This window comes from Ursus americanus, chromosome 28 (genome assembly GCF_024610735.1).
Source record: "Ursus americanus isolate L20-20 chromosome 28, mUrsAme1.1.p, whole genome shotgun sequence".
NCBI classification, from domain to species: domain Eukaryota; kingdom Metazoa; phylum Chordata; class Mammalia; order Carnivora; family Ursidae; genus Ursus; species Ursus americanus.
In genome coordinates, this window is record NC_142154.1 from 27,357,520 (window position 1) to 27,378,310 (window position 20,791).

General features: G+C 36.7%; 1 protein-coding gene across 8 annotated transcripts in view; it reads right to left on the bottom strand.

Moving 5' to 3' along the window:
- SCAPER (S-phase cyclin A associated protein in the ER) overlaps nt 1-20,791 on the bottom strand; it is a 514,000-nt gene that overhangs the window by 410,648 nt on the left and 82,561 nt on the right. For all 8 annotated transcript variants that reach the window (XM_045795116.2, XM_045795115.2, XM_087856756.1 and 5 more), the window contains 2 exons: nt 15,510-15,626; nt 10,783-10,943 (listed from right to left, as the gene is read on the bottom strand). In XM_045795116.2, the coding sequence (XP_045651072.2) occupies nt 10,783-10,943; nt 15,510-15,626 (278 nt within the window). The remainder of the gene's footprint in view (nt 1-10,782; nt 10,944-15,509; nt 15,627-20,791) is intronic.

The window sequence follows — 20,791 nt, forward strand, 5'->3', positions numbered from 1 at the left end:
CAATCTGGAAGAAACAGATGCATTCCTAGAAACATATTAACTACCAAAACTGGAAGAAATAGAAAATCTGAACAGACCCATAACCAGCAAGGAAACTGAAGCAGTAATCAAAAATCTCCCAACAAACAAGAGTGCAGGACCAGATGGGTTCCCAGGGGAATTCTACCAAACATTTAAAGAATCAATCTATTCTTCTGAACCTCTTTCAAAAAATAAAAATGGAAGGAAAACTTCCAAACACATTCTATGAGGTCAGCATTACCTTGATCCCAAAACTAAAGACCTGACCAAAAAGGAGAATTACAGACCAATATCCCTGATGAACATGGATGTGAAAATTCTCACCAAGATATTAGCCAATAGGATGGAACGGTACATTAAAAGGATTATTCACCACGATCAAGTGGGATTTATTCCTGGGCTGCAAGGGCTGCAATTAACCAACATGATACACCCCATTAATAAAAGAAAGGACAAGAAACATATGATCCTGTCAATGCAGAAAAAGCATTTGACAAAATATAGCATCCATTCCTGATTAAAACTCTCCACAGTGTAGGGAGAGAGGGAACATACCTCAATATCATAAAAGCCATATATGAAAAACCCATAGCGAATATCATCCCCAATGGGGAAATACTGAGAGCATTTCTCCTAGGGTCAGGAACATGGCAGGGATGTCCACTATCACCACTGTTATTCAACATAGTACTAGAAGTCCTAGCCTCAGCATTCAGACAACAAAAAGAAATAAAAGGCATACAAACTGGCAAAGAAGTCAAGCTTTCACTCTTTGCAGATGACATGATATTCTATGGTGAAACCCAAAGACTGCACTCAAAAATTGATAGAATTCATATAGGAATTTAACAAAGTGACAGGGTATAAAATCAATGCACAGAAGTCAGTCACATTTCTATACACAAACCTAAGACAGAAGAAAGTGAAATTAAGGAATTGATTCAATTTGTAATTGCATCAAAAACCATAAGATACATAGGAATAAACCTAAACAAAGAGGTAAAACATCTGTAATCTGAAAACCATAGAAGACTTATGAAAGAAACTGAGGAAGACACAAAGAAATAGAAAAACATTCCATGCTCATGGAATGGAAGAATAGATATTATTAACATGTCTATGCTACCTAGAGTAAGCTACACATTCAATGCAATGCCTATCAAAATACCATCAACATTTTTCACAGAGTTGGAACAAATAACCCTAAAATTTGTATGGAACCAGAAAAGACTCTGAATAGCCAAAAAGAATTTTGAAAAAGAAAACCAAAGCCGGTGGTATCACAATTCCAGACTTCAAGGTATAATACAAAGCTGTTATCATCAAGACAGTATGGTACTGGCACATAGATGCACAAATCAATAGAACAGAATAGAGAACCTAGAAATGGACCCTCAACTCTATGGTCGACTAATCTTCAACAAAGCAGGAAAGAATAAAAGACAGTATCTTCAACAAATGGTGTTGGGAAATTGGACAGCCACATGCAGAAGAATGAAACTGGACCATTTCCTTACACCATACACAAAAAATAATCTCAAAATGGAGAATGAAAGACCTAAATGTGAGACAGAAATCCATCAAAATCCTAGAAGAGAACACAGGCAGCAACTCTTAGACCTCGGCCACAGCAACTTCTTGCTAGACACGTCTCCAAAGGCAAGGGACCAAAGGCAAGGGAAACAAAGGCAAAATGAACTGCTGGGATTTCATCAAGATAAGAAGCTCTTGCACAGCAAAGGAAACAGTGGACAAAACCAAAAGACAACCGACAGAATGGGAGAAGATATTTGCAAATGACATATCAGATAAAGGGCTAGTATTCAAAATTTATAAAGAACTTATCAAACTCACCACCCAAAAACCAAATAATCCAATCAAGAAATGGGCAGAAGACATGAACGGACATTTCTCTAAAGAAGACATATGAATGACCAACAGACACATGAAAAAGTGCTCCACATCACTCGGCATTGGGGGAAATACAAATCAAAATCACAATGAGATACCAACTAATGCCAGTCAGAATGGCCAAAATTACCAAGTCAGGAAACAACAGATGTTGGTGAGGATGAAGAGAAAGTGGAACCCTCTTACAATCTTGGTGAGAATGCAAGCTGGTACAGCCACTCTGGAAAACAGTATGGAAGTTCCTCAAAAAGATAAAAAGAGAGCTACCCTACCACGCAGTAATTGCACTACTAGGTATTTACCCAAAGGATACAAACATAGTGATTTAAAGGGGCACCTGCACAGCAATGTTTATAGCAGCAGTGTCCACAAAAGCCAAACTATGGAAAGAGCCCAGATGTCCATTGACAGATGAATAAAGAAGGTATGAAATATATTTACAGTGGAATATTACTCAGCCATCAAAAAATGAAATCTTACCATTTGCAACGATGTGGATGGAACTACGCAAAATAAGTCAATCAGAGAAAGACAATTATCACATGATTTCACTCCTATGTGGAATTTAAGAAACAAAACAGAAGATCATAGAGGAAGGGAGGGAAAAATAAAACAAGATGAAATCAATGAAGGAGACAAACCGTAAGAGACTCTTAACTACAGGAAACAAACTAAGGGTTGCTGGAGGGGAGGGGGGTGTGGGATGGGGTAGCTGAGTGATGGGCATTAAGGAGGGCATTTGATGGAATGAGCACTGGGTGTTATATGCACCTGATGAATCACTAAATTCTACCTCTGAAACTAATAATACACTATATGTTAATTAATTGAATTTAAATAAAATAGCATTAAAATTAAATAGACCATTCACCTTTAATGTAAGAACTGATATTTTTGCATTTACTTCTACCATCTCATAATTTCGTTTTGATTCGTCTCATCTGTTTTATGTTTCTTTTTTTTCCTTTCTTGGATTCTTTTGCATTAATTAGTTGAACATTCTTTTACTCTCCTTTGTGGTTTTCTTGAATTTACAAAATACATCCTTGACTTATAATGTCTAGTATAAGTCAGTATTTTTGTAACTTCAAAGAAAATGCTAGAATCCTAAAAAATATAATCTCCACTTATTCTTCTCCTGTCTTTTGGAATATTGTCAGAGATTCTCATTTTGTATGTATTTCACGCTTCGCACAACATTATGTTTCACACAGCCGATACTAAACATTTAATGTGCTCCACATGTTTACTCCTCCTGGTGTTCTTCATTCCTTTATGCATTCCTGGGTTTCAATTTCGGATCTTTTTCCCTTAACCTGAAAAACTCTCTGTAGTACTTCTTTTAGTGTAATTCTGCAGATTACAAGTTCTCTCAATTTTTATTTATCTGGAATTCACTTTCTTGCTGGATATAGAATTCTATTTTGTCAATTGTTTTCTTTCAGCATCTGAAAGATGTCATTCCACTGTCATCTGGCTTGCATCAGCTATCAACTTACTCTTGCTCCTTTGAAAGTATAGTTAACCTTTGGAAAACACTGAGTTTAAACTGTGTGGGTCTGCTTATATATAGATTTCTTTTAATACGGTACTATAAGTGTATCTGTTCTTATGATTTTCTTAATAAACATTTTTTTCTCTAGCTTCCTTTATTGTAAGAATACAGTATATAATACATAAAGCATATAAAATGTGTTGACTGTTTATCTTGTCGGTAAGGCTTGTAGTCAACAATAGGCTATTGTAGTTAAGTTTTGGGGGAGACAAAGATTATACATGGATTTTCAAGGACTCTTCATGGTCAACTGTAGTTTTTTTTTTTTTTTTTTTTGGCTCTACTTGTAAAGATTTTCTCTTTCTCTGGTTTTTAGTATTTTTATTATATTACATCTAAATGGGAATTGTTTTCTATTTTTCCTGCTTGGAGTTCACAGTGCGTCTTAAATATGAGACTATTTTTTAACAGTTTGGGGAAATTCTTAGGGACTATCTCTTCAAACATTACTTCTACACCATTCACTCTGTCACTTCACAGACTCAATTTACAGGCATGCTTCTTCTGTGCTTCTCTGCATTTTCCTATTTCTTTTCTCTCCATTATATAGTCTCAATATTTGCTACTGCAGTTAGAATTAATTCAACCCCAACTCTCCTAAATTTTAAGTCTCTTCTTGATGTGTGCAAATACATCAGATGTTTTAAAATTTTCATTTATCATCCTCGATTCCTCTGTACCAGAGACCTATAACCATCAAATATCTGGATCAGTTGCTCCATAGACCCGGTACACAGTTATCACACTGGGATCACCACCATACAGTATTACCTTCACCTCTCTTCTGAGCTGGCATCCTCCAGTAGTGATTGGGTCCATGGAGGCAAAAAAAAATTTGAGATCTTGCATGAATGAAAATATCTTCAGCCTGCTTTCACATTTAATAGATAATTTGGCTGAACATAGAATTTAAGATTAGAAATCATTTTCCTTCAGAATTCTGAAAACATTGCTCAATTTTCTCATGGCTTCTAGGGATAATTTAGCAGCAACAGATGCCATTCTAATTCTTGGTCATTTGCATATAAAATGACCATGTTTTCTAATTTTAAACCTCTCATCATCGATAGTATTCAAAAATTTCCTAACATGTTTTGGTGTCATTCTATTTTAACCCACTGCAGTGGGCACTTAATGGGCCCTTTTGGTCTAGAAACTTATATCCCCTGTTAAAGGAAATTTCCTTTAATTATCTAATTTCATGATTTCCTCCTTCCTCTCTCTTTCTAAAATTCATGTTATTCAAATACTGGATAATCCCATCATATATTTTATATAGCAAGCCCAAAACCTAGCATCTTAAAATACTAACCACGTTATTTCCATGCAATTCTTTGAGTCAGAAATCTGAGGAGTGCTCAGTGGAGGGAGGTCTCCTCTCATCTCCACATGATATCAGCTAGAGTGGCTCACCTAAGGCCAAAGTGTGCATGATGCCCTCATCACATGCCTAAAGCCTTGGTACCAGTTGTTGGCTGAGATGGCTAGGATCTCCTTCTCATGGCCTCTTTCTCCTCACATAGTCTCTCATTATACAATGGCCTATGCTGGGCTACTTTACATGGTAGCTGGCTTCCAACAAGGAGAAAATGGAAGTTGCACGGCTTCATACAGGCTAGGCTGGGAATTTGCCAATCACTCTTGGTACATTCTACTGATCATATCAAGTCGCAGGGCAAACCAAAGATTCAAGGGGAGGAAAACTGTCCACCACTTGACAATGGAAGTGGCATGCATGCACAGGAATGAGAGAAATTCTTGGCACCCATCTTTGCAGACAATCTACCATAGTCCATAGTCTGGCTTCAGACTGCCCAAGTCTCCTAAGAATAGCAGACACTCATCCAATTACAGTATCAGCCTCAAAGACCAATATCTCATGATCTATACTGGATATGGATTTGCTCCTCAGGTGTGGATTCTCTTGATCTGCAAACCTGGCAGCTCAATGGGAGAAGAGGGCTTGAAGTAGAAACAAGAATGAGGCATCTCAACATTATCTTTATAGATAGTCTTCCACTTAACCTCCTTATTATCAATCATTACTCCCAACTTTCCAATGTGCCTGGTATCCTTCAGGTAAGACACCATCTCTTCTACCTTCTATACAGAATAAACCTCTAATATTCTGCTGGGGTAAAGGAGATACCGTCATCCTACTATTCAGAGTTGAGGGCAAGTAGGGAGAATTTGGGATGATTAACATCTAATCCCTACCTTTACTCTCACTTCGAGAGACAACTGCTCCCCATTTTTTATCCTCTGGGGAGTTTTGTGGAACAAACTGGATTGCTTTACAGTTTTGCCCACTCTCTGAGCTGAGGATTCAGCTAGCTCACTCAAATGTCACCACTGGTCTACATTCCAACTTCCAAAAATTTGTCTGTAACTCTTCTCCTATCTCTTTTTCCTTAAGTCCTATTTTTCAGTCCTTTTAGTTGAGTTTAGGGAAAGAGGAAAGTAAATGTACATGCTCCAACTGTCACCTATGACAAGAATCATTTTTATAGGCTATCACTGCAAACTTCAATGCTAGAGCTATTATAAATTACTTAAGATATAAACCATAATTCACTTTCATAAAAGTGTATCAAAACCCCAAAACTGGAGACCAAAGTAGTCAAAAACAAAATTTCCTGATATATGAACACGGATACTTTTAAGCCTAGTTATAATTAACACCTATCATTTCATCCCAACCAAATGAGTCACACTCATAAATAATATGAGATTAATGCTTTAAACAAAACCATGATATACCTTAATACCATGATTCCTTTAAGGTATTTTTTGCAATTATGATTTAACACATTTTTCTCAGACTCCGCAACAATACAAAAACTAAACTTGGTTCCACATTCTCTTACCTTCTCTTAGAAGAAAGAACTCACGACTACTTTCAATTTTCTACTACTACTAGTCTATATAGAGAAACCAAGGGCAATATACTGGGTAAGAGTAAGAAGTATTACTTGAAATAAGCAGACACAACTTACTGACACCAAAATGGAAAAAAGAATATCTGTAAAGTAAAGGTGGCAATCCATTTGTTATGTCCAATAAAACATTTCTTTCTGAACCAAGAAGCTCCAAAGGGATCTTTCATCGAAGAAAAACAGAAAGCAGTACTCTCAAGTTGCTCCTTAATTCATAACACAAATTCACTGCCATAATTCTAAAATCCAAGGTTCTATAGACATATAAATAATTCACCTGGGGGATGGGGGCAGCCTCCACCAAACTGTGGCCCCTGGGGCCCAAAAGTCTCCCAACTGTGGTGAAGAGCCATGGGCTCCAGTGACAGAAGGAGTGGGAGGGCCTGGCAGAGATGTTGGAGCCAGCCTCCAGGGCATGGGTCCAGCACACCTACCTCACCAAGGGGCCCAGCTCAAGGTGTCCACTACCATGGTCCTCTGACCCACAGGCCTGGAGCAAAAGGACAGCCTGGAGACTGCGCACTGGCTCTCCTCCCGTCAGCCTCTCTGCACTACCCCGGGTTAAAGGCAGGTACTAGAAGTCCTTGCAACAGCAATCAGACAACAAAAAGGGATAAAAGGTATCCAAATCGGCAAAGAAGTAGTCAAACTGTCTCTCTTCACAGATGACATGATACTCTATATGGAAAACCCAAAAGTTTCCACGCCCAGACTATTAGAAGTTATAGAGCAATTCAGTAATGTGGCAGGATACAAAATCAATGCTCAGAAATCAGTTGCATTTCTATACACGAACAATGAGACTGAAGAAAGAGAAATTAGGGTTTCCATTCCTTTACAATAGCACCAAAAATCATACATTATCTCGGAAATAACTTAACCAGAGAGGTAAAGGATCTATATTCTAGAAACTACAAATCACTCTTGAAAGACATTGAAGAAGACACAAAAAGATGGAAAAATATTCCATGCTCATGAATCGGAAGAATTAACATAGTTAAAATATCCATGCTACCCAGAGCAATCTACACTTTCAATGCCATCCCGATCAAAATATCAATGACATTTTTCAAATGGGCTGGAACAAACAGCCCTTAAATTTGTGTGGAACCAGAAAAGGCCCCGAATCACCAAGGAATTATTGAAAAGGAAAAACAAAGCTGGGGGCATCACATTGCTGGATTTCAAGCTATCCTACAAAGCTGTGATCACAAAGACAGCATGGTAGTGGCACAAAAACAGACACATAGACCAATGGAACAGAATACAGAACCCAGAAATGGACCCTCGGCTCTTTGGGCAACTAATCTCTGACAAAGCAGGAAAAAACATCCAGTGGAAAAAAGACAGTCTCTTCAATAAATGGTGCTGGGAAAATTGTAGAGCTATATGCAAAAGAATGAAACTTGACCACTCTCTCACACCATACACAAAGATAAACTCCAAAGGGATGAAAGACCTCGATGTGAGACAAGAATCCATCAAAATCATAGAGGAGAACATAGGCTGCAACCTCTCTGACATCGGCAACAGCAGCTGTTTTCATGACACATCTCCAAAGGCAAGAGAAACAAAAGATAAAATGAAGTTGTAGGACTTCATCAAGATAAAAAGCTTCTGCACAGCCAAGGAAACAGTCAAAAAAACTAAGAGGCTGCCCACAGAATGGGAGAATATATTTGCAAATGACACTTCCCATAAAAGACTGGTATCCAAGACCTACAAAGAACTTCTCAAAGTCAATACACAAGAAACAAATAAACAAATCATAAAATGGGCAGAAGATATGAACAGACACTTTTCCAATGAAGACATACAAATGGCTAACAGACACATGAAAAAATGTTCAAAATCATTAGCCATCAGGAAAATTCAAATCAAAACCACACTAAGATACCAACTTATGCCAGTTAGAATGGCAAAATTTGACAAGGCAAGAAACAACAATTGCTGAAAGGATGTGGAGAAGGGATCCGTCCTACATTGTTGGTGGGAATGCAAGTTGGTACAGCCACTCTGGAAAACAGTGTGGAGGTCCCTTAAAAAGTTAAAAATTGAGCTACCCTATGATCCAGCCATTGCACTACTGGGTATTTACCCCAAAGATACAGACGTAGTGAAGAGAAGGGCCATATGCACCCCAATGTTCATAGCAGCATTTTCCACAATAGCTAAATTGTGGAAGGAGCCGAGATGCCCTTCAACAGATGACTGGATTAAGAAGTTGTGATCCATATATACAATGGAATATTATTCAGCTGTCAGAAAGAACGATTTCTCAACATTTGCTGCAACATGGACAGCACTGGAGGAGATAATGCTAAGTGAAATAAGTCAAGCAGAGAAAGACAATTATCATATGGTTTCACTCATCTATGGAACATAAGAACTAGGAAGATCGGTAGGAGAAGAAAGGGATAAAGAAAGGGGTGGTAATCAGAAGGGGGAATGAAGCATGAGAGACTATGGACTCTGAGAAACAAACTGAGGGCTTCTTAGGGGAGGGGGTTGGGGGAATGGGAAAGGCTGGTGATGGGTAGTAAGGAGGACATGTATTGCATGGTGCATTGGGTGTTATACGCAAGTAATGAATCATGGAAGTTAACATCAAAAACTGGGGATGTACTGTATGGTGACTAACATAATATCATAAAAAATTATTTTTTTAAAAAAAGAATGAACATTGGGTTATTTCCTAAGATTAAGCCTTTAAATTTCACTTGGATGCTGCATAGCCATATGCACACTTGAACATGAAAATGATCTTCCATCAAGGAGATCTCCCTCTTCAACTAAATCAACAAAGTGGTTGGAAGAAAAAGAATGGACCCTCTATCTGATCAAACTCAGACAAATTAAATCAGTCTTTTTGAGCAAGAAGTAAAGCAAATGACAGCTGAAATCCTGCCAGGCTCCACGCACCAACCAAGTTTATTGGTATATGGCTGTTTCTACTCAGACGATGTGGCTCCTTTTTCTAAATTATACCAAGGCACCCTGTATGGGCTAAAGGCAGTTCTTACCATCCTACTACCATATCCCTCTCCTACCCAGGATTATATTGCTTACCTCAGATAGACTGAAGATTCTCATGAACTACAGGCTTATTGTAAAAGATGAAATATTTGACACAAAATGAAATTAATTCCATAGGTAAACTCAAAATATTACTATAGATATAAATTATGTGTGTATTTTTATACATATACAGTTATATGAATACACATTTCTATATATCAGAAGTTAGCACAACTTAGTAAATGTTTAAAATTTTTTAAAAATTCACTCTGGATTTCTATATAAAAATACTTTATGAAGGAAAAGAATTTTTTTTATATTAGACAATCAGTTTTGGTTTTTCATATTCTAAGTTCAGACAATTTTGCGTTAAGACAGCGAAGATAATGTCTATGTTCCAAAAGAGATTCTGGTTTGATTTGATAAGTTCTCATTTTCATTACTTCTCTTTTTGATTAATAAGAATCTCACTCTCTAGTCTCTGGTTGCTCCCTCTTGGTACCCATCCTCCCCATTGCATCAACATTTATCTTCCCAAATCAAGGCTGATACCATCTAATCTCTTCTTAAAATTCCTTCCTATGACCTCTGCTTCTCCACTGTATACTCTAGGTTTCATATGATAAAGTACAAACACCACTGTTGTCAAAGTCCATGAAGGAAATGCTTATGGGATAAACAGGCCCTTGGAAAAGTAGTCCTATTTTTTTGTGCCCCATAATTATTTTCAAGATATAGAAAACAAATGTGTAAGCAGAGATAAACTGAGTATCATTTTAATACCAAAATAATATTCAAATATTAGTGAAATGAAGTGGTGACATGCTACTTAAAAGTGTATACTACCTAGAGAATCAATTAGTCAATATTTTTCTACTTTAAGTTAAAAGAGTTATAAAAGATCTTATAAATGAATTGACAAATGAATAATTCTCTTAAAGTTTACACAGGGCAAACCTGAGACTAGAATGATCTGCAAAAGCTTTCATACATTTTTTAAGATTATTTTATTACTTTAAGATTATTTTAAGGCAAATTAATATCACATAAATGATATAAAAAATAAATATGTAATGCTGTTAGCATCAGTTTCAAGTAAAATATATAAAACTCCATATGCTTCCACCTGAATACTATATAAAAACATTGATTCAAAGTCACCTGCCATTTTTTGGGGCACCGGGGTGGCTCAGTTAGTTAAGTACCTGACTCTTGATTTTGGCTCAGGTCATGATCTCAGGGTTGTGAGATGAAGCCCCGCTTCAGGCTCCATGCTGGGCATGGAGCCTGCTTAAGATTCTCTCCCCCTCCATAAAAAAAAAAAAAAAAAAAATCACTTGCCATTTTTGCGAGAAGACTTCGGCACTGGCACTGGTGGGCATGACTGAGCAGGCGCTACATCTGAAGCAGCAGGAGAGCCTGTATGATGAGCCTTTACTTTGTCAGCCCAACTGACACCAGTAGGAGCCAGACGGGGAGCAGTGACTGCACCAGGTGAACCCCTATGGAGAAAATTCTGCATTAATAAATCAAATATAAAAGTTAAAAATTTTTTAAATTTAAATATATGCTTAATATTATCCTGGTCTCTAGTTCTGGTTTTTCTGTTATTTCCCTCCTCTACTAAATTTCAGCTAAGGATCTTCTTTTTCCAGGTCCTTGTGGTGTCATTTAAGTTTTTTATTTCAACTATTTTCCTTAATACAAGCATTTATGGCATAAATTTCACTCTAACAACTGCTTTTGCCACATCCCATAGGTTTTGGAATATTGTGTTTTCTTTTTCTTTTGAGACATATTTGGATTTGTCACTTGATTTCTTATTTGGCCCACTGCTTGTGCAGCAGTGTGTTGTTTAATACTTACATATTGAATATTTAATATTTACATTGTAAAAAATGAAAAACTTGAAAAAAATTAAAAAGTGGAAAAAAATACATGAAATTTTATGCAGACAATGAAAAGAAATGGAATATGCATATAAAAAAAAGAACTTGGAATGTTTCCAAATAAAAACGCACATTTTTATTCCCCACTCATTTGTTATATGTCACTTTTCTATTACTGTTATTTACATATTTATTTAAATAAATTTTAACACAGTTCAAAATTGTTTAACTTTCCAAAAAAGTTAAAATCTTAAATATATACTTAACATATTTAAATTTTAAATAATTTGGGTGTGCATATCCACATATATAAGTACCATACAACCAGAGCAATTTAAGTTAAATATATTCATAAATTTATGTTGGTCTAATACTTCATTAATCTAATTATAGTATAATATATTGTATGGGAACAGGGATAATATAAAAGCTCTAATTAATTCAGTTTAAAAGAAAATTTAAGTTAAATGGGGGAAGCTTAAAAAATATACATATATACCTTAAACATTTTATTTCAACTTAAAACTCCTATCTTTTAATAATATGAATGTGCATTAATTTGTCAATCTATGACATAGACACTATCAATACAGGCTTTTTCTTTGTGTACATTTCTTACATGAACCATGACCACAAGTATAATGCCTAATTGGCAATATCCAATTCTGGTTTCTTTAAAATGAAGTGAGAATTTAGTGACATCTATTAAACATTTTAAGTGTATAATCCCCCCAACTTTAACAATATCTTCCCCAATCTTTTGACAGCAAAACTTTAACAGTTCACCTTTATCAAAGCTCTCTAAGAACTGTCAAAGTTTTCACAGAAACAATGACTCTTTTTGTACTCATATTTAACCAGTTTATTTCATATTTAAATTACAAGTTAAAATAATGAAGACAACTTGAAGAAGCAATTTTGGTGACTACATATTCTGAGTAAACATTTAACTCAACCAGTAAGAGAAAAGTAAGTAGATATATTGAAAGTAGCCTAAGAACCACAATTTTTCAGAACACTGAAGAAAACAGTAGGTTTTACAAGGATAATAAAGAATGCCATTTAATCCAACAATATGATTAGATGGAGATCAGTATTACCATGCATGCATTAAAGGCTTCCAATGTTAAAAGAAAACATGCACTATACAACATTCTGAACCACAGACCAATGGAATACATTATATAAGTACATCCCTTAAAATGGTGCTAGAATATACAATTATTTGGTTTTGTTTGCTTATATATCTTTCTTCTATTCTGCTAAAGTACAATTATTGTAAGGTTCCAAAGTCCACCAACCTTCACCTAAGGTAATACTATCCAATAACCTCAGTTGAAAGCAAAAATTTGGTTCTACTCAGTAACCTTAATGAGCTTTTACTAAGTGCCAGGTACAATGTTAAATCCCAAGTGCTTGGGATACATTAAGATATGACAAAGATATTGTGTTAAAGAAGATCATAGTATGAGTACAAAAAAGAAACATTAAAAAGGTTGTAATGAATCACAAATGTAATAATAATACAAGTAGATGCAAGGTTCAGCAGTAACAAGCGATGAAGATGACTGTGACATGGTCGGGGAGGGGATAAAAAGCAGTCAGGAAAGGTTAGGTTTTAACACAGGAAAGAGAACTGACCAAGCAAACTACTTACCACACCTCCTATTACACATCCAATATTAAGACTCACTCTAAAGAAATAAGAATCCAAACAAAACTGTGTCTTAACAACAAATTTCCCCAGGGACATTTAAGGAAAACAACAATGGTGACTGTTTAACATTACTGCTGCCAGAAATGGCAGTAACATTTGGGGCAAACAAGAGGCTGACTAAAAAACTTTAAAGGAAAATCTGGAGAATGGAATGGCCACAGGGGGCTTTGAAAAGCTCCTACACATTCCTGGAAATCAGTAAGGCCACACATATGTACAGAGTTCTGTGCATGCCCCAGAAAGATATGAGAAGGCCCTAACACCTCACCTCTGACTGACCCTGAGGCTCTGAAGAAGCAGGAAGTCAATGCTAGAGCACTGAAGGTATGTACAACACATACACAGAATTAGGAAACTTCTGTCAAATCAAGCAGAAACTTTAGTGACGACACATCACAAAGAAAACAGACTTCAGAAAACTAGTTCAAGAGAGTTTTTGAACAAACTGTAACAATAGCACCACCACCAAAGAGCCACAACAACAAATCCTGAGGAGGCAGCAATCTGATCTCCAAAGCTGCCACTTTATTTAAAATATCCAGTTTCAACAAAAAAAAGTCACAAGACATGCAAATAAACTGGAAGGTATGCCCCATTCATACACACATAACAGTAACTGAACAGTAACTGAACATTAACTGAAACTGTAACTGAAATGGTCCTCAAGGAAACACAGACGCTGGGCTTACTAGACAGACTTTAAATCAGGTACTATAATTATCTTTAAAGAATATTGAAGAACAAAAGAAAATTGTGTCTAAAAAATTAAAGTATGCAAACAATGTTTCACCAACTATAGTATCAATAAAGAGAAAGTAAATATAAAAAGTACTACATAGATATTCTAGAGTTGAAAAATACAGTAACTGCAATGAAAAATTCACCAGAGGGGCTCAACAGCAGATTTGAGCTAGCAAAATAAAGAATCAGTAAACTTGAAGAGAGGACAATTGAGATTATCTGAGAAACAGAATGAAAAAAGAATGCAAAAAAACAGAACCTCAAAGACTTGTGGAACAACTGTCACAAGTGACAACACAGGTATAGTGGGATTCCCAGGAAAGAAAAAGGCACAAAAAGGATATTTGCAGAAATGGACAAGAACTTCCCAAATTTGATGAAAAACATTCATCTATACATCCAAAAGGTTCAATGAACTCCAAACAGGATAAACTCAGAGGTCCACACCCTATACAACACAGTCAAACTACCCAAAGACAAAGATAAAATCATGAAAGCAGCAATAGAAAAGTGAGGCATCTCAAAATGGATCCCTAAGAAGAGTTAACAGTTGCTTTTTCATCAGAAACCATGGAAGTCAGAAGGAAGTGAGAGGGGGCGCCTAGGTGGCACAGTCAGTTAGGCATCCAACTCTTGGTTTCAGCTCAGGTCATGATCTCAGGGTTGTGAGACTGAGCCCCAAGTCAGGCTCCACACAGCACAGAGTCTGCTTGAGATTCTTTCTCCTCTGCCACTCCTGCTTATTCTCTCTCTCCCTCTAATAAATAAATAAATCTTAAAATTAAAAAAAAGAAATTTAAAAAAATTAAGAAGGAAGTGAGAGGACACAGTCAAATTCCTGAAAGAAAAAGACTTTCAACCAAGAACTCTATGCACTACAAAACTATCCTTCCAAAACTGAAGGACAAATTAAGATATTCTCAGAAAAACAAAAACTGAGAAAAACTGTCAGTAGCAGACCTGCCCAACAAGACAAACTAAAGGGAGTCCTTCAGGCCGAAATGAGAGGACACTAGACAATAAGTTGAATCCACATGAAGATATAAAGAGCACTAGTAAAAGTAACTACATAGGTAAACACAAAAAATATATATAAATGTATTTTTTAACTTTTTTCTATCTGACTTAAAGTACAGCTGCATAGGGGCGCCTGGGTGGCGCAGCCATTAAGCAGCTGCCTTCGGCCCAGGACGTGATCCCAGGGTCCTGGGATCGAGCCCCGCATCAGGCTCCCTGCTCAGTGGGAAGCCTGCTTCTCCCTCTCACACTCCCCTTGCTTGTGTTCTCTCTCTCTCTGTCTCTCTCTGTCAAATAAATAAAATCTTTAAAAATATATATATATAGTTGCATAAAACAATAATTATAACACTGTACTGATGGGATTACAATGCATAAAGATGTAATTTTCATGACAGTATCACAGCTTATAATATATATTTAGATCTTTTGATGTGAAAGAAATAGCCAATTCATGTTACGAATCATTTAGCATGACATATGTTTATGGGTTTTAATTTTTGGATCCAATTATATTTGAATATATTACATTTCCTAAAAGCTAAATGTTACTCTCTTGGATTTTTTTTTATTCAAACAATTTCAAACACATACACAAACATATACATGGATTTTTTAATACTATATTTTATAATACTATATTATCCACAGAAAATAATTTACTATAATGTAAGCCTTAGTATGTTCTTTTGAGTTCATCTCACCCAAAATTTAAGCTTCTTCGAGCATTTGATGCTACACTTATTCTATCTGTTGATGGACTTGGAATCACATGACGTCCTGGAGACATCTTCTTTACTTCCCAAGCCAAAGAAGTTGGTCTGTCAATTCAAGACATACAAGAGATTAAATTAACAGAGAAAAAAACCTAATATTTTCTCTTGGTTGTTAGCAGGTGAAAACATAATCAGGTCACAAATTTTCCCTAGAGCACTATTCACCAGAAAGTTACCATATTACCCAATAAGCGACACAGATGCATATTCCAGGATTTTCCACTCGCTGCATAATAGCAACATAACCCTACTTACCTAAAAAGGCCATGGTTTTACAAAGACATGAGATATACTACTTACGTTTTAAAAGCCTCCACATACCCAGCTAAAAACACATTAAAAAGACAATGGTACTAATTCAGGCTACTTATACAACTCAACTTCTGTCTGATGTCCTGGAAAACCAAGTGTGTAGAACAGAGATCAAGACAGAAAAACAGGTGTGAGGATTAAATGAAGAATACACAGGAAAAGATGAGGTCTCCTTTCCTCTGTATGAGAGTGGGAGCATAAACATTTCTTTGCTCTTTTTTGGGAAAGCTAACTTCTTCACTGGCCCCAGAAGCTCGAGAGGATGTAGTCTTTACTGAACTGTTTTCCTGGGATGCCTGGGTGGCTCAGTTGGTTAAGCATCTGTCTTCAGCTCAGGTCATGATCCCAGAGTCCTGGAATCGAGTCCCGTATCAGACTCCTTGCTCAGTGGGGAGCCTGCTTCTCCCTCTGCCTGCTGTTCCCCTTGCTTATGCTCTCTTTCTCTCTCTCACTCTTTCTCTCTGACAAATAAATAAAATCTTTAAAATAAATAAATAAATAATAAACTGTTTTCCTCAAGTAGTGTTTTCTCTATTCCTAACGGCCTCAGTCAGACCCTCCATAACACCCCAGAATCTCCTTCCCTCTTACTTTCCATTCAATCTAGTGGTTGTGATCTTTTTCTCACATTAAAAAGTGATATTTGTTGGGGCACCTGCGTGGCTCAGTCAGTTAAGTATCTGACTCATGATTTCAGCTCGGGTCATGATCTCAGGGTTGTGCCATCAAACCCTGCGTTGGGCTCCATGCTAGGCATTGAGCCTGCTTGAGATTCTCTTTCCCCCTCTCTCTCTGCCCTCCCACCCCATCTTTCTCTCCCTCTCTTTAAAAATAAAAAGTGATATTTGTTGTCAGAAAACAAGAAAATTCAGATAAAAGATTATCCAAATAAAGTCTAAAGCTTTTGACAATTTATTGTCAAATCACCTTTCAGAAAGCTTCTAACAAATTATACTTCTACTAGGTGAAAAGTGCCCATTTCCCTTGAATCTTGCCAACAGTTAGGATCTTGTTCTAGAAATTTCAATGGCTTGTGAAAGAGATGGCATTGCTTGCAAAGTCTAAAAAAATTACTATGTGGCACTTTATGGGTAAAATTCGCTAACTCCCATGCTAGAGTTTCAGTCTTATAAGGAGGATTTTTTTTTTTTTTAAGATTTTATTTATTGATTTATTTCATTATTTCGGGTGGGGGAGAGCACAAGCAGTAGGAGGGGCAGGGGGAGAGAAAATCTCTCAAGTTATGAGTTCTTTTTCTTACAGAAATTACAATAATGGTGTGTTTTTACAAAAATTCATTAGCAAAATTATTTTTTTTGTTTTTAAAATTATATATTTTTATTATCATTACTAGTAAGGCTGAACATTTTTTTTACCAGCTATTTAAATTTCTTCTTTGGCAGGGTGCCTGGGTGGCTCAGTCGGTTAAGTGTCTGACTCTTGATTTCAGCTCAGGTCATAATCTGGGGGTCCTGAGATTGAGCCCTGTGATGGCTCCACACTCAGTGGGGAGTCTGCTTCTCTCCCTCTCCTTCTGCCCTGCCCCCTGCTTGTGCTCAATGTCTCTCTCAAATAAATAAACCTTTAAAAAAATATATAAAATAAAAAATAAATTTCTTCTTTGGGATTTGCATGTTGGTAACTTTTGCCATTTTTTCCAGTGGGATTTGCATCATTTTCTAATTGATTTGAAATCATTTACTACACTAGTATTATTATTACTATTATGGCTACATATCCTTTGGCAGAGATAACATAACTATTTAAATGTTAATTTTTTATGCAGAAAGGCGTATTTTATTCCTATTAAATCAAGCCTATTAATACTTTCCTTTGTGGTTTCTACCTTAGTCTTATGAAGTCTTTACCCACAGTAAAAATATACAAATATTTATCTATATTTTCTTCTCTAACTATGTATAAGTTCAGTTTTTACATTTGAATCTCAAATGAATTGTGATGCATGATTTGAGGAAACTAAGGTGGATAATGCCATCTACAGAGAATTTAAGGTTGCTTTCTATATCTAGGAGCTACCTCAAGAAGCAAAGAGCAGATATGCTGATAACTGGTTAATATAAAAAGAAGTCTCAGGTGTATTTCTGAACCATGGTACCAGGACAGAGTTAACCTTGGACTTGGCCTCAGAATCTTTCTTAATACAATCCTCAACACGTAGCCACCACTACCTGACTGGAGTTTATAAGCAGCCAAAAAAAAAATCTAGTTAGCTTCTTATGCATCGGTGGTGATATTACAGACCCTTTTGAATACAAGAAACAGAAGTGCAATCAAGTTAAATTAAAAAAGAAAAAGAAAATAAAGATTTACTCTAAGGATATAAACTATAAATGGTCAAGGACATCCAAGGTAGGGAAAAACTAGAATTAAGACTCATGAAGATTAGACCAAGAGGAAAGAGGCTTAAAAGCAACAATCAAAGACCTCAAAGACCACATGATTTCCTTCATCCCTGATTCTATCTATTCCACTTTCTTTGAACCTGCTTTATTCTGCTTATCTTCACAAGAATGATATAGCTACCAATCTCAAATCAGTGTGATGATCCCTTAACCTGGTTCAACCCAGTGAAGGAACGTACCACCCGCAAATCTAATCACCTCTTCCCAGGCGTTAAGGGTGAAACTGCTTGATACAAACATGGACTAGGCCTGGCCCACCCAGGGACTGTGGGTAATGCAAGTACCAAAAAAAATATCCAAAATTGTCATTATGAGAGGAGAAATAAGTCAGTTAGAGAAAGACACCATATGATTTCACTCATGTGGACTTTAAGAAACAAAACAGACGAACATAGGGGAAGGGAAGGAAAAATAAAATAAGATGAAAACTGAGAGGTAGGCAAACCATAAGAGATGCCAAACTCTAGAAAACAAACTGAGGGTTGCTGGAGGGGAGGTGGGTAGGGGGAAGGGGTAATTGGGTGATGGGCATTAAGGAGGGCATTTGATGTAATGAGCACTGGGTGTTATATACAACTGATGAATCACTAAATTCTACCTCTGAAACTAAAAAAAAAAAAAAAAAGGAAGAAAGAGAAAAAACAAAGACTGGGGGAAACAAACCAAAAAAACAGATTCTTATATAGAGAACAAACAGATGGCTATGGGAGGGGGTACAAATGGGTGAAACAGGTGAAGGGGATTAAGAGTACACTCATTGTGATGAGCATGGAGTAATGTATATAATTGTTCAATCACTATACTGTACACCTGAAACTGATATAACACTGCATGTTATCTACACTGGAACTTAAAGACATTTTTTTTTTCATTATGAGAAACAAAAACGTTAAAAGGATCACCATATCATGGTTTCCCTGGATTTGGTTTCCTGGGGATCAAGCCTTCCTGGATTTGTCTCTTGGGATTCCTTCACTCCCCTGGTTCCCCCACGGGGCTGATAGGACAAAAAACGTGTTCTCTACTGGACGATTCCACTTAAAGAAACTGAACCACAGTTAAATCCAAGGGAAAGAGGCAGGGTAGGCCTGTTTTCTCTGGGTGAAAAGGCATGATTGTAGCTTCATGTGACTTGGCCTGGTCCACAAGGGCTCAGGTTTCGCTTATAAGCATAGCTGAATAATAAACTGTTCTTCTGCCTTTGGACATAACCGAAATAATACTAAGTCTAGTTGATCACCTATCTCTGGAATATCTCTCAACTCTCCCTGTTGCTACTACTCTGGTCTGAGTAGCCATAATCTATAAACTATACTGCTGCACCTCAACCTTTCCACACTACAGCCAGAAAGATCTTTTAAAATCACAAATCTGATATGTCACTTCCTTAAAAATATTTTATGGCTCAAAATAAAATCTAAAGTTTTATCATCCCACAAAGCCCTACATGCTCTGGCCCCAGCGTACTTCTCGAGGCTCATCTCATGCTACTCTTTCCCTTGTTCTCTCCATTCCAGTTCCGCCAAACTCTAAATTCCTTGACTTACTGTGCTCTCTTCTACTTCCAGGTTACCACATATACCATCGCCTCTATCTGGGGTTACTCTTTTACTCTTTCTTTGTCATGTCACCTCCTACATGGTATTTCTGTCTCACTTAAATATGACCTCCTTGGGGAAGCCTTCCTGGATTCAGCAAACTGGTTGATGGTGCTTTTCCTTTTATTCCCAAAGTACCCTGTATTTTCATGATACTTTGTACACTGGTAAGTATTTAACACCAATTTTTCCTGTGAATGCACTATATACTTCATGAGGACAGGGACTGTGTCTGTTTCCTTCTCCACCAACAGTCCCAGAGCCTGGTGCATAGGATTCAGTTGTGTGGTGACTCCAAATGAAAGGTTTCTTGAAACAGATGAACATAGGGGGACAAAAAGAGAGAGAGGCAAACCATAAAACAGACTCTTAACTATAGAGAACAAACTGAGGGTTGCTAGAGGGAAGGTGGGCAGGGGGATGGGTTAAATGGGTGATAGGTATTAAGGAGGGCAATTATGATGAGCACTGGGTAGTATATGTAAGTGATGAATCAATAAATTCTACTCCTGAAAAGAATACTACACTATATGTTAACTAAACAGAATTTAAATAAAAACTTGAGAGAAAAAAAAGTTAATGTTTCTAAAGTAACTTTGAACTCTCATTGCTCCCCTAATAAAAAATCATCAATTCTCCTTACTGCCTACTACCTTAAGAAATACTATATGTTTCCCTATATTACTTTCACTTCACACACGTTCTGTACTTCAATAGCTGTCTTAACTTGCTCTCCTCATTGAAAAGGCCAACCACTTGTTAAAATCCATCACATCTTTTAAACACTTCTTCTGCATCCTCCATGAAATCTTTCCTGATCTATCCCCTACAAGACAGATGACCCTGTCCTGCCCTGAACACCTGCAATAGTTTTTTT